General features: G+C 44.0%; 1 protein-coding gene across 1 annotated transcript; it reads right to left on the bottom strand.

Moving 5' to 3' along the window:
• Positions 1–122: 122 nt before the first annotated feature.
• On the bottom strand, positions 123–8,686 carry PGRMC1 (progesterone receptor membrane component 1). Its single transcript, XM_001914705.6, has 3 exons — positions 7,924–8,686; positions 4,426–4,581; positions 123–1,444 (listed from the first exon to the last, which is right to left on the bottom strand). Exons 1-3 carry the CDS (start codon positions 8,249–8,251, stop codon positions 1,341–1,343), a joined length of 588 nt encoding a protein of 195 aa, XP_001914740.2. The 5' UTR covers positions 8,252–8,686; the 3' UTR covers positions 123–1,340.
• Between the last annotated feature and the right edge of the window lie 5,252 nt (positions 8,687–13,938).

The following is a 13,938-nucleotide window of genomic DNA, read 5'->3' as shown; positions in this document are numbered from 1 at the left end:
AAAATACCTCAAAAGTCAGAGTATTAAAGTCAACATCGCTCTGAGTATTAAGCTAATGTAAAATGATTAATCTGGTTCCTTAGAATAAGGTTAAAATAAAAATAAAACAACCCACCACACTATACTGGGTAAAACCATTTTATTAACTGACCAAAGCACTTCATTTTGTTTTCTGATTTGAGGTAAAACCATTAAACACAGTTCACAAGAAAATACAATGACTATTCAGCTACAGTTACAAGAATCTGAAACCTCACTAGTTGTTCATATAATACTTTTACAAATTCATACAACTGTAGAGTCTACTTAAGCTAAGTTTACTGTTAACCAAAAGACCAATATCAAAGACCTAGACACTTGACTACTACTCTTGCAGTGGCTATAGTTTTGTAACAACAGGAGAATTATTTTTCCTTATGAATATACTTTACTTTCAAAACCACTTGGCTAGCGCTATGTACTGTGTCCTCACTCTTCAGGGCTGTGTGTGAAGGCTCTTAGGAGAGCAAACACCTGTTCCCGTCCTGCACGCCCCTCTCTCCCGTCGAACTGTGTAAAATAACCATTGCCCCACCACGAACATGGGGACTGGGAAGATAGTCCTACAATCTTCATATATTTAGGTTTTTAGGCAAGCAAGCTGATTTTCTCCAAAGCTTTCTTTTGAATGTTCAGGTCCTGTTTTAATCCTCACTCTAGATTACTGTTAGTGAGGGCGTCTGAGTGTGCAAAGGAGGAAAAGGACATGATGAAGTCTAGAAACACAGTAAATATATTATTTCTTCCAACTGAGCCCAGCTTTGAGATCTCATTTTGTTCCTGGCCAGCTCTCTGTAATCAATCCCAAAACCTTTGGAACACTGCAGATTTGCTTCAGAGGTAGATAAAACAGAAATCATGCAGTTAAGTCGATTGAGAAATAAGGGACTTGCTGTCTTTCGAGAACATTGTAACTAAAAGTTGATCCTTTGTTCTTGGCACTTGAAGGACTTTGCACATCTAACATTTTTACCTGTTTTTGGGAAACACCCAAGTCTTACCTGTCTCTCAGGAAAAACAAGTCTGAATTCAGCCCGTACTAACTACAGATAAAAGAAGAACAGTAATCACATTCGTATTACAGCACTGCAGTTCACTTTCTGGATTTGTGACACACAAACATATCATGCATTCTAAGACAGAAGTTAATTTTATCAGTGTCACTAGTGATGTTAATTAAAAAAATTTACAGCAAGTTCAAAACTTTTCTAAATATTGAAATCACCATGTTTTAAAGACAGACTGGAATGTTACAAATGATTCTGAAAAATACAAAAATAGATATGCTTCCACTGAATGCTTTAATCATTTTTCCGAGCATTCTCGTCTTTTGGTTCTTCCTCATCTGAGTACACGGTGGGCTCCTCCCCCTCCTTCAGCAGTTTGCCCACATGATGGTACTTGACTGGAGGTAGAGAAGAAAACACAAATGGTCATTCTCATGCTTCCTAGAAAATCACTACATTTCATTTTAAAGCATTTATTAGAGGCCTACAATCTACACAGCAATGTATTTGTTGGGCTTCTTGAAGGATAGATACAAAGGTGGTTTGTACCACAGTCCTTGCCAACTAGGAATTAAGAGTGTTGTCAGAAGACAGAAATATAAAACGGGTAGCAATGTCTGACAATGAGTGTGCCAGCTAATGTCAAAATGAGTTGTTTGTGTGTAAGTGTTGAGAAGAGCAGAGGCTCATTCCGAGTTAGAAGAGTTGGAGAACACTTCGTCGAGGAAGAATATGCTTTTGAAAATGTCTAGAAGGATTTGGGGAGGGAGGGATTTCCAGAAAATGAAAACAGCACATACAAAGGCATGCAGGTGAGAATGAGTGGATCTGGGGAGCAGTAAGGAGACCACGTTGGCAGGAGTTGGAGTAGGAGTAAGGTTGCCTAAGCAGCGTGGGGGAATATGAAGGATGTGGAAAGCCAGCCTGAGGAGTCTGAACTTATCCTATAGGTGGCAAAGGGCACTGAAGATTATGACAAAGGAATGACATGGTAAAATAGTGCTTTGGCAACAACGGTCTCATTGTGGTGTACAGGGCAGGTAACAGTAAGGCGAGACCAGGAGCAGGGTGACCAGGAGGCCAGCTGTTAGATCCACATGTGAAGGAACAAGAGCCAGGAGTAGGGGGGTGTTTATGGGAATGGAAAGGGAAGGATATGAGATACTTTAAAGGAAAACTGGAAACGTGAGTTAATGAAGTGAAAACTGGAGGTTCCATGGACCGAAATGGGGACTCTGGAGAGGGAGCCACTATGGAGGGTGGCTTACAGCAAGGACTGGAGATGATAGTATTTGCAGGAAGTAGGTCCCTGGAAATCTTTGAGAAAGAGAGTTCAATCAAATTGTGAGGACAGAAACCATGTTATAGGGAGTAAGGAGGTAGAGAGAGGAAATGAAGCAGGGGTTAGGGACGCCTACTTATTAGACAATTGCTAGACAGCGAAGGGAAGGAGTGTTAAGTTTGGTGGATGGAGAGGATAGCAGGAGACAGAATTTTCCCCCAACATAGGGAAAAAGCTCTCTGTAGTTAAAGGAAGTGATAGAGGAGGAAGCAGAGCACTGGAGATGTTGGAGAAAACAGATTTGAGAATGCAAACCAGATGCAAAAGACTTGAGAAGGGATGGAGTCAGCAAACCACTACCATAATGGCTGCATAACTGCGGCCAAGCTAATGCAGAGTTAATGATCTCAACGGCAGAGGCCAAGAGGCCCAACTCTCCTCTTTCAGAATATGGGTAGGAATTGGAGTAATCAACCTGTCAAACCAGGTAACCAGAGCTGCTTCTGTGTGGAATAATCATCAGGAACAATTGGAACTTCCCTATTTGAATGTAATACAAAGGTCCCTGGGGTGCTTGGCACTGTGAAACATAAACAAAAGCTGGGGGACGCCTGAGAAACCTGCCTTAAGGGGAATTCACACCAGCTTTGAGTGCAGTGGAAGTGTCACAACAGTATCTGGAGCTAGCCTTAGTTTAAGGGGGAAAAACATCACACTTTTTACCCCATTGATGAAGGCAAGCCCTAGAAAATAGAGCTTTGTAAGTTATAAATCACAACTTGTTGGTTTCATATAGGAGAATCTATTGTTACAAAGGCATCCTTAGGATGCAAAAAATGAAGGACTATGGGGCCAGCCCAGTGGTGTAGTGGTTAAGTTTGTGCCCTCCACTTTGGCAGCCGGGGGTTCGTGGGTTCAGATCCCAGGCACAGACCTACACACTGTTCATCAAGCCATGCTGTGGCGGCATCCCACATACAAAATACAGGAAGACTGGCACAGATGTTAGCTCAGGGACAATCTTCCTCATGCAAAAAGAGGAAGACTGGCAAGAGATGGTAGCTCAGGGCCAATCTTCCTCACCAAAACAAAACAAAACAAAGGACTATGTTAGATAGTTGAATTATGTTTTCAATGTACAAAGACTTGCCTCTACACTTGAAAGCTCTACTTAGTCTGCTTGGGATCCAAACTCTAAAGGTAGAGCCATATCTGGCTAATTATTAACCCAGAACTCTCTGTGAAGTCAGCAGTATTTTCAAAGAAAATGGTTGAATTTGGCCAAAAGAGCCACTAATATGGAACTGATTATAGAGAACGACAAATAGAAAACTATATTTTAAACGAAAACTCTTCCTCAAAGAGATGCTCATGGTCTTTATATACTGCTTGAAAACTGGGAAAGATTATTATTCAAATTCTTAGCAGTGAAATGTTGCTAAAGTGATAATTAAACACTTAGGTTTGACAAGAGCCAATTCTTCAATTCTCAAAATTGAACTTAACTCCCATCCTTACTTCCCCCCAAAGACCTCAGCCCATAGCATAAGCCAGGAAACAAGTGTCTGCTTTTTTCTTTCTTTTTAAAAATGCAGACACCCTCGTTGCTGGGCAGATTATAAGCGTCATTTGTAGACGAGGCCTAGAGTTAGGCTCAATTAGATTCAAAGAGAAGCTGTTTTGTAGAATACAAGCCTCCCATTCTTCAACAGAAATGTGGGCTGCTTTTAAACGGCAAGCTCTCCAAGTGAGGGCTCATGAAAATCCCTTTCTGTAGCCAAGATGGCCGCTCTCCTTTCCCCTACACACCAAGCGGCGAATCCTAGTGTGGAATCTGTGCAAACCTCTCAAAGATTTAAAAAAGCAGAAACCCAGGTTTCCCCAGAGAACTAGCTAAAAATTGGTATGCAATCACAGCGAGTGACTCAGCACTGCTGCGATTACTTCAAGCCATGAACTTGATCCGTCCAAGATTCAGGAGCCTATCAAAATGCTCCCCAGTTTCAGGCTGCTTTCAGGCTGGTAATAACTATTGTACGGCTTTGAGTGCCGTTACTGGTAGAAATTTGATCCAGGCACAATTTAAAAAGCGCTCACAAGTGAACTGAGAGTCCCAGTCACTCAGGGTCTCCTGCTGGGCAGGAGTGAGGTCAGAAAGGTCATCATACTCGTCCTTCAGTGCTTCTTTATCCAGGCAGAATGTGGCAAGGCCCCTGGATGCATCTCTTCCAGCAAAGACCCCGTACGGCCCCTCTTTAAAAAGAAAACAAAAGCAGACACCGATTCTTTATTAGACAGTCAATTTCTCTGTGGTTCATACACAGAAAATGGCTTCTTTACCCAACCACAAAGAAAGGCCCCTTTTGGAATATCAAATTCCATTCAGAAACCAGAAGTGATGCTGATACTTTGATTGTTATGTAGTGGACACTGAAAGACCTGTTGTCATTAAACCTTTAAATAACTCAAACTAAATCAAAATGTTAAACATTATCAACCACTTCCTGTGATTTTAAAATAGCCAATCAAAAAGCCATAAATGATTATCTCCTGGGGAGGTAGTAGGGAATGATCCAGAATAATACTGAGTTCATGGATCAGAATTCAACTTTAGGACATTGACCCCAGAGCCTGGCTCGGTTCTAGGCAGTTAAGCCACACCATTAAAAAGTATGGTTTCTTAAGACAATAAACATTAAGCCTTTAGTAAATGAAAACATTTCCTTATAAATGTATTCTGAAGCATTTTAATGAGTCGAAAGTATATTATAAGAGATCTTTGGTTGCGAGAGTGTATTAAATATTAACATGTGGCTTTGGCAGGAGAAATCATTTTATAAGAGTATCATTGGTTCAGAAATCTATCCACATGTTACATAATCTTCACTGTCAATAAAGAAGAGAGAGCACAGAAATCAGCTCTGTCACTGTTTTTGGTGGGGTTGAAAAGAAGACTGAAAGTACTAAAACTTTCATGGAAAAAAAGGCTGAATCGATACCCTCCCCCCAAATTCTAAAAAACTTTTCAATGCTATTATATATTTTACACTGAACTTCTGTCTAAAAGATGAGTCATTTTGTTGGTACTTAAAGTAGATGTTTAGATGTGTTTAAATATTGCACAAGTAAATGAAAAGAAGCCAGTGGACTTTCCCCAAAGGGAGATTGGGTAGCAACCCCGTCATTAAAAAGTTTGTAGGTAACCACTAGGCCAAGTATGAGAACGGATCAAGTTTTAGTACGGTATGGGCTAGTCACGCGAAACTTCAATCCACTAGGAATTTTTTTTTTTTTTTACAAATTTATGTAAAAATTTATGACCAATTTTTAAATGCAAATAAGATTCCAAAGAAAAATGGTTGTTTTCAATCATCATTACATGCTCTCATTTCCACTGAAGAAGGTAAAAAAAAACCTTCACAGTTTTCACAAATGTACACTGTTAGTGGAAATGGTAGCATTTAGTACTTGAAAATAGTACTTGAAACCCCACTTATACGGGTTTGGACTTCACCATTTCAGAAATTATGGTCACAGAACACTTAAACAGTCTGAGGGGAGCATCAAAAATCTTCGGAGAATATATATTTTTCATCAGAATGTATATTCACTAGAACGTAAGCTCCATGACCAGAGATTGGTGTCTGTCTGTTGACTGATGTATTCCCAGCACCTAAAAAAGCGCCATGCAGAGAATAACAGGCACTCAAAGGAATACTTTTTAGGAATCCTTTATAACACGAAGTATCATTTCCACATGTCACATATTCATGGGCTCACTGGATGACAGTGCAGGGTAGAGACGGAGATCTCACAAGGGGCCACCCTTATCATTTTTCAGAGGGACAATTAAGGCCCAGAGAGAACAATGCTTTGCACCAGGTCACAGGGCAGGTCAGTGATCCAACCAGGCCTAGAATCCAGGTTGCCTGACCCCTAGCTTTGTGCTCTCTGCAAAGGCCTAAGTTCCTCTCAATGACTCTGCAAACTACAATCCTATGAGGACGGCCTGTGCACGTGTCGTGACTACTTTATGGTGCAGCTCAGTGATAGCAGGTATTTACATGATTATGTTTCTTGATAATGCCTCTAGGTGTGCAATTATAAGTGACAATATAGGTGTGGCTTTCAAATTATTTTGATAGTTACATGCCTACAGAAAGTAGGAAAAACTGCTAAGTGGGAGAGTTCCTTAAGAACTTTAACATGTCTGACTTTGAAAGCAGGAGTGGGAACGACAGACTTGCTGCCTTCTATATGCTTCCCTCTCTCCAGGCCTGTGGGGAGGAAAGCACCATCTGTGGACATACTCGCTGAGCTCCCTGTTTTGAGAGGAGTCCATATTAGAGGAGCTAAAACCTCTTCCTCCTCCTCTGCAAATATTCGAGAAAGCAGTACTTTCAAAACCTGGCTGCTTCTCAAATTCGCCTGGCCGAGTCTTAAAATGCAGATTCCTGGACCTCCCCCACGGAGACTCCTCGGTGGGTATGGCGATTAGGCCGGGAATCTGTATCTTTCCTTAAGCGCATCAGGTGATTCTGATCCGCAACCGGGCTGGGAAAAGCCTCATCTCTCAGGCCACTTCAAGCCTGCCCCCTCCAACAGCTCGGCAGTCATCCACCCCTCATTTCCCCTCTGGTTGGCTTTTCCTGAAATCCCCACACCCAGCAGCCTCCATAGCCCTACCCCTTTTGTTTCTCAGGATCCTCCCACTTATTCCTCCCTCCATTTTTAATTTTTTTTTTTTTGGCTTCTAGTCCTTTCTCTCCAGCTAGACTAAAATACCGTACTACCTTCTCGTCTTGCCACATTCCCTTTGTCCGCTGCATTCAGCCTTCATTGCTCCCCCAACCAGCTCCCTTCCCCCCATGGAACCTCCCTCGTTCACCTTCCAGCTTTGCCCCGTCTGCCACACACAGCACGCGCACACACATACCAAACACATGCCATACACATACCTGACACATGCCACATTCCAAGCGCGCGCGCGCGCGCACACACACAGACGCCTGACAAACCTTATACATCGAACACACACCTCACTCACCACCACGCTCAGAGCTTCTACCTGCTGCTAATCCCATCCCGGCTTGCTTTCCCCCGCACCCTCGCATTCCACCATGGCTACTCCTGGCGTCATCGGCCTTCTCGTCTTCTCCAAGGCTGGGCCTCCCTCTTTCCGCCCTCCCTCGAGACACCTTCATTTCCTTTCTTCAGCCCGACACCACCCCCTCCTCCTTCCACAAACCCCCAAACTGGATACCTTCGAAACTCCCGTAATACTGTGCTCTGCTGTGCCCCCCCTTCCAGCCTCGCGATCTCACCCACCCACCCGCGGCTTAAGCGCTTCAGCCTTCTCCCACCGCCCCGATCCTGGCGCTGGCGGCCTTCCCCTCCCGCCCGCAGCCCTTCGAGAGCGCCTTTTGCCCCCTGCCCACCGGGGGAGCCGCCCTGCCACGACCGCCTGCCCGCCCTCCCTGGCTCGCCGCCATTCCTCCCCTCGGGGGCGCCCCGATCCCCCTCGCCTCTCCCAGATCCAGCGCCGCGCGGGGGCCCCTTCTTTTGTCTCCGCGCCCCGCCGGCCGGCCGCCGTACCGGGCCCGTAGAACTTGCGGCCTTTGGTCACGTCGAACACTTTGCCGTTGATGGCCATGAGTATGCGCGGGTCCTGGACGCCGTCGAAGCGCCGCAGCTCCGCAGGGGTGAAGTCGCGCCGCTTAAGGCGGGGCAGTGGGGGCGGCTCGTCGTCGTCGCTGTCGCCGCTGGCCGCCGGCTGGTCCCCGCGCACTATCTTGTAGAGCAGAAAGATGCAGAGGCCGAGCAGCAGCAGGTTGAGCGGCGACGTGAAAATCTCGTGTAGCAACCCGCCGCCCTCCAGCTCGCTCGGGTCGGCGCCTGTCGCCGCCACATCCTCGGCAGCCATGATCTCTGAAGCGAAGGGCTGGGTCGCGCTAGGGAGGGCTCCGGAACTCACTGCTTTCTCCTCCCTCTCAGCGAGCTACTGGCGCGCGGGGCTCGGCGGACAAGGACTAGCCAGGGGCGGAGGCGGGGCCAGGCGGGCCGGAGGCGGGCCCTAAGTGGGCGGGGCCTACCAGCCCCGCCTTCTCCGAAGCCGCCGAGGCGCCTGGCCCTGCTCAATCCCGCCTCGCCCAGCTCGGGCCCCCACCTTGCCTCGGGGTCGTGGCTCCCCTCCCCACCCCGCCCTATCCTTCCTCCCCCGCCGCCGACAGAGCCGAGTCCACCCCTCAACTCTTCCTGCGAGGCCTGGGCCCCAGCCTCACGCCATGCTCACACCATCCTCCGGCTAACGGCGACGCGGCACGCAGCCCTCCTCCTCATCCCTGCTTGCTCCCCTCGCACAGACCCGCGGAGAACCTTGGCTTTGCCGGGCTCTGTCTGAGGCCCCCTCCGCCAAACGCCAACTCCATTTCTCTCATTTCAGACTTCTCCCCGCCCTCCATCCCGAAGCCTCGTCTTTCCATGGCCATTCCTAGGGACCAGGAGGCTCTCTTGGGAGACAGGAAACTCACTCATCGAGCTCCATATTCCACCTTGAGACCCAGACTACCCATTTTCACCTTGAGAACACCCATTCGCTCTCTTTGACACTTCTGTAATCCTCCCCCAGATACTGTGGGGCCCACACTCTCGGGATAGCTAAAATCAATGCACAGGCCTCCGTCTGACAACTCTCGCCATATATGGGGAAAACGGATCGGATCGCCCAATTTACTTTGGGCTCGTTCTCGGAAAACTAAACCCTTGCAATCACTGATTTGCTCAGTCCCAAGGCATCAGCAAGCAACGTTCTGTTGTTGTGCTTCATTTTTGCCTCAGAATAATGACCAAAGTTTCTTTGTTTGGCAGCGTTCTTCTATTTCAAGTCTGTCGAACTACCATTGGCAGTCACAGTAACCCTGTGCCGGATCCCAGACGAAGGCAGGAGTTTGGAAGGATCCTAGATTTGCTCCCTCTCTTTCCTGGGTATTTCATCCGGCCTTTGATGTGCTGACCCGCTGCGCAGGAGCAGGCCTAACCGAGGAAGGGCTGTCTATACCCTTTAGAGTCCTAATCTGGCCGCCCCCTTTATTGTGGCAGGAGAGGGGAGCGGAAGAACGGATAGAGAGAAGGGGAAAAAATAATTAAAACCAAGCCATGCACACATCTGCAGCGCAGAGCAGTACTTTTCCATCAAGAGTTCTGTTCCCTTGTGCATAATTTACTCCCCCTCCCAACATGCAGGAGACTCCAGAGAATTGGCTTCTTTCTTCAGAATTCTAAATATTTCTGGCACAAACTGCTTCCATCCCTGCCCCCAACCCCATCTTCTTAAATCATTTAAAAGTGCACATGAGTTGAACAATCTTTAAATCGGGCCCACACATTTGTTTTTCACAGATCTAAATTTAGGATTCACTGATATGGCCCTTCCAGATCTTTTGTCAAACCTCTTTGATTTAATCAAGGGGAAAAGGCTCAAACTGAGGGCACTCCACTGTAGTTTGAATCTAATTATCTTTAAAAAAAAACCAAACAAACACTATGTATGGCCAAGACAGTTTTAAAAACCAAAAACTTGGGAAAATATTTTCATTTGCAGCTAATATGGCAAAAGGTTAATATCTTTTAAGAGCTCATTTTGGCAGATAAGAAAATCTGTACAATTCTAGTCAATAAATGGGCAAAAATAGAAATAGGTAGTTCACAGAAAAGAGAATACCAATGGTGAATAAGCATAGGAAAAATGTTCAGTCTCGCTAGCAATGAAAAACGGAGATACCACTGGCACCTACCACTTTCCTATAGGAAAGATAAAAGGGAAAAAAATGATGGGGCCGGCCCATGGCCGAGTGGTTCAGTTCCCATGTTTGGCTTTGGTGGACTGGGGTTTGTGGATTCGGATCCTGGGTGTGGACCTATGCCCCGCTTATCAAGCCGTGCTGAGGCAGCATCCCACGTAGAAGAACTAGAATGACCCACAACTAGGATATACAACTATGTACTGGGACTTTGGGGAGAAAAAACAAAAAGAGGAAGACTGGCAACAGATGTTCGCTCAGGGCTAATCTTCCTCAAAAAAAAAAAAAAAAGAAAAGAAGTATGCTAAAAAAAAGAAAAAAGAAGGATGATATACAATGCTGGCAAGAGAGTGGTGAGACTCTTGTACACTGTTGACGGGAGGAAAACTTGGTATAACCTTTTGTGATCCATAAGAATATTTTCTATCCATCAGTCTCACTGCTAGACATCCACTCTTTGGTCCAGTAATTCCACCTGTAGGAATCCATCCCAAGGAAACACTTAGAAATGCAAAGATTTCATTACTAAGTTGCTCATCAGAGAATCATATGTAATGTGGAAAAACTGGGAACAACCTAAATGTTCAACTTGCAGAAATAGCTAATTAATCCAGTTGAATTGTGACAAAACCATAAAATGGTGTATGCTGCAGCTATCCAAATGTTATCATGACGGGGGAAAATGCCTATGTTTTCATCTTAAGAGAGAAAAACAGAATACAGAACTGTATACCATATGAACTCAACTATGTAAAAAAATGCACAAAGGAAGCATGCTAAAATGTTAACTGTGCGACTGTTGGTTTTTTCTTTATACGTTCCTGCATTTTCCACAATGAGCACATCTCACTTTTAGCCTCAGGGACAAAAATGGTTTATTATTTCTTTTCTGAGAAAAGGTAGTATGGTAATACATGTTCGCTATAATGAACTTAAACAGTATGTAAATATATAAAGTAAAAAAATGAAACTCATTTCTCCATCTCCCAGCCCCCAAGCAATCTTTAGATTGAGTCCACACATTAGCAGTTCGCTTGATATTCTTGAGGACGTATGAAACACACATGCACACATAGATTTTGTTTTACAAAACTGGGGAAATTTTAAAATAATAAGTGCTTCATCAATTTTTTTCTAATAAAGAGAGATACAAAGTAAAAAATAATAACAAGCTATTACCTCCCACCCAGATAAACCCTGTTGGAAATTTTTTTCTTTGGGAGGGGGTGAGGAAGATTGGCCCTGAGCCAACATCTATTGCCAATCTTCCTCTTTTTGCTTGAGGAAGATTGTCCCTGAGCTAACATCTGTGCCAGTTTTCCTCCACTTCATGTGGGATACTGCCACAGGGTGGCTTGATGAACGAGGCTAGGTCCACACCAGGATCCGAACCTGCGAACCCCGGGGTTGCCAAAGTGGAGTGCGCAACTTGACTACTACGCCACCGGCCAGCCGGCTGCAACTTTTTTTATAGTCATATTTGTTTAAGGTTATAAAATTCAAACTATGGAAAGATACAAAAGATAAATTAAATGCCCTTTCCTCGCCACTGATTCTCTCTCCTCAAAGGTAACCACTATTAAAAGCAAGGTAAATGTCAGAAAGAGAAAGACAAATACTGTATGATATTTCTTATATGTGGAATCTAAAAAAACCCTGAACTGGAAAAAGCAGAGAGTGGAGTGGTGGTTACCAGGGGCTGAGGGGTGGGGAAATGAGAGAGATGTTATTTAAGGGTACATAATTGCAACTGGTAAATAAATAAGCCCTGGAGAGCTAACGCAGGTACAGTGATGATAGACAATAAAACTATATATTAAACATTAACCTTACTAAGAGACCAAGTCTTGATTGTTCCCACCACTAGAAGAAATGATAATCGTGTGACGCAGCGGAGGTGCTAGCTAACGCCACAAGGGCTATCATAATGCGGTATAAATGTATCAAACCAATGTGTTCTTCGCTTTAAACTTACACAATACTATATGTCACTTTTATCTCAATTTTTGAAAGTGCGGGAAATGTTTTTATGGAGGGCTGGGGGGATTTATAATTTTTCATTTATTACAGTCCAGTGTCCTTCCTGCGCCATCTCTGTAGCCCCTGGGAGGGTAATGGATTAAAGGAAGTCCTGCTTCACACAGAGGGCAGAAAATGTGTGCAATTTAAAACTTCAAGAAGTGATACAGCTTGAAAATATAAATGCTTTCAAAGCAGATTTGACGTTAAATAAAGTGGGCTCTTAGGTAACACTGGGATGTTGAGGTTATTGAAGAAAAACCTCCCACCATTCTGGCTCATGTCACAGTGCTCAGTGGAAAGGTCTTGTCCAGAAAGACAATTCTCTAGTTCTCTGGAAATAAGCAAGGTGCTCTTGACTAAAAAGCCCTCTCCAGAACATGAGAGTGGCATTATATATGCTGTTTGGCTTGAAATCAATTGCTAAAGCCCACGTACTTGACCTGAGGACTACTTACTGTATTTCCCAAGATATATATTAAGTCTTTTAATGTTTCCAAACTTCCTGACTCCTTTAAATTATTTCCAAAGGTTTTAAAGAGCTTTTAAAGAAAAATAGGACGATTGACTGATTAGCTAGACAATGTGTGGGAAGTAATTCGACGTTGCTAGTAATCAAATAAATCCAAAGGAGCATAATAACAATGTACCATTTTTCATCATTAAAATTACTGGAGCGTTCTTTTTTCCCTTTTGTTTCCTGAAGCTTTTTAAGAATGGAAACACTTGGTGTTGGCAAGCACACAGCAAGGCAAGCACTCTGCCGCAATGCTGGCAAGAGTGAAATTGCTAGAATAAAAGATTTGTTTTGTTCACCGATGTATTTCAAGCCCCTAGACCATGTCTGCCACATAGTAGGCACTCAATAAATATTTGTTTATTCCAATAAATTATATTTGTTTGTTCAAATAAATTTTATTGTAAGAAGCTACAGACTTTCTAGAAAGCCCATTTGGCAATATGCAGCAAGATTCTCAAATTATTTGTAACCTGTGACTAAAGAATTTAACTTCTAGAAATTTTTCCTAGAGAACTACTCAGAGACGCGCACAGAGAGTTGTACAGAAGAATCACAAAGCATGATATATGGTAGCAAACAACTGGAAACCATCTAGGTATCCAAAGATGCTCCCCTCCTCACCTGGAGTAAAAGCCCAGTGTCCTTCTAGCAACCCACAAGGCCCTACAGGACTTGCGCCGCTCCACCCTACCTTTATCTTTAGGCCCTTAGGACCTCAATTCCCACTTCCTTCCCTGGTGGCTCTGATCAGCCACCGTGGCCTCCTTGCTGGCCCTTGAACAACCAGGCATATTTCCAGCTCAAGGCCTCTGTACTTGTGGTTCCTTTTGCTGGGATGCTCTTCCCCGGATATCTCCATGGATCAGTCCTTCATTGCTTTCAAATCTTGAAACGCCCTCCCCATTCTCCATCCGCCTTCTCAGCTTTATTTTTCTCCATCACATTTCCTGCTTTCTATCATACAATATCATTTACTCACTTTTTTAGTTATCTCCCCCAACTTGAATACAAGCTACATGAGAACAGAGATTTTGTCTATTTCCTTCACTGCTGTATCCCCTGTACTTAGAATAGTGGCTGGCATATAGTAGGAGCTCAATAAATATTAATGGACTTGAATTTATTTGAATATAGAAACTCATTATGTTAAATATGCATTCACAGAAAAAAATCTGAAGTACACATAAGAGTTACTTATCTCTGGGTTGTGAGATTATGGGTAATTTTTGCTTTCTTTTTTATGTAGTGAGCATAAATTACTTTTATTATCTT

This window comes from Equus caballus, chromosome X (genome assembly GCF_041296265.1).
Source record: "Equus caballus isolate H_3958 breed thoroughbred chromosome X, TB-T2T, whole genome shotgun sequence".
NCBI classification, from domain to species: domain Eukaryota; kingdom Metazoa; phylum Chordata; class Mammalia; order Perissodactyla; family Equidae; genus Equus; species Equus caballus.
Note: the sequence above shows the minus strand (reverse complement) of the source record. Positions and strands in the feature narration are given on the sequence as shown.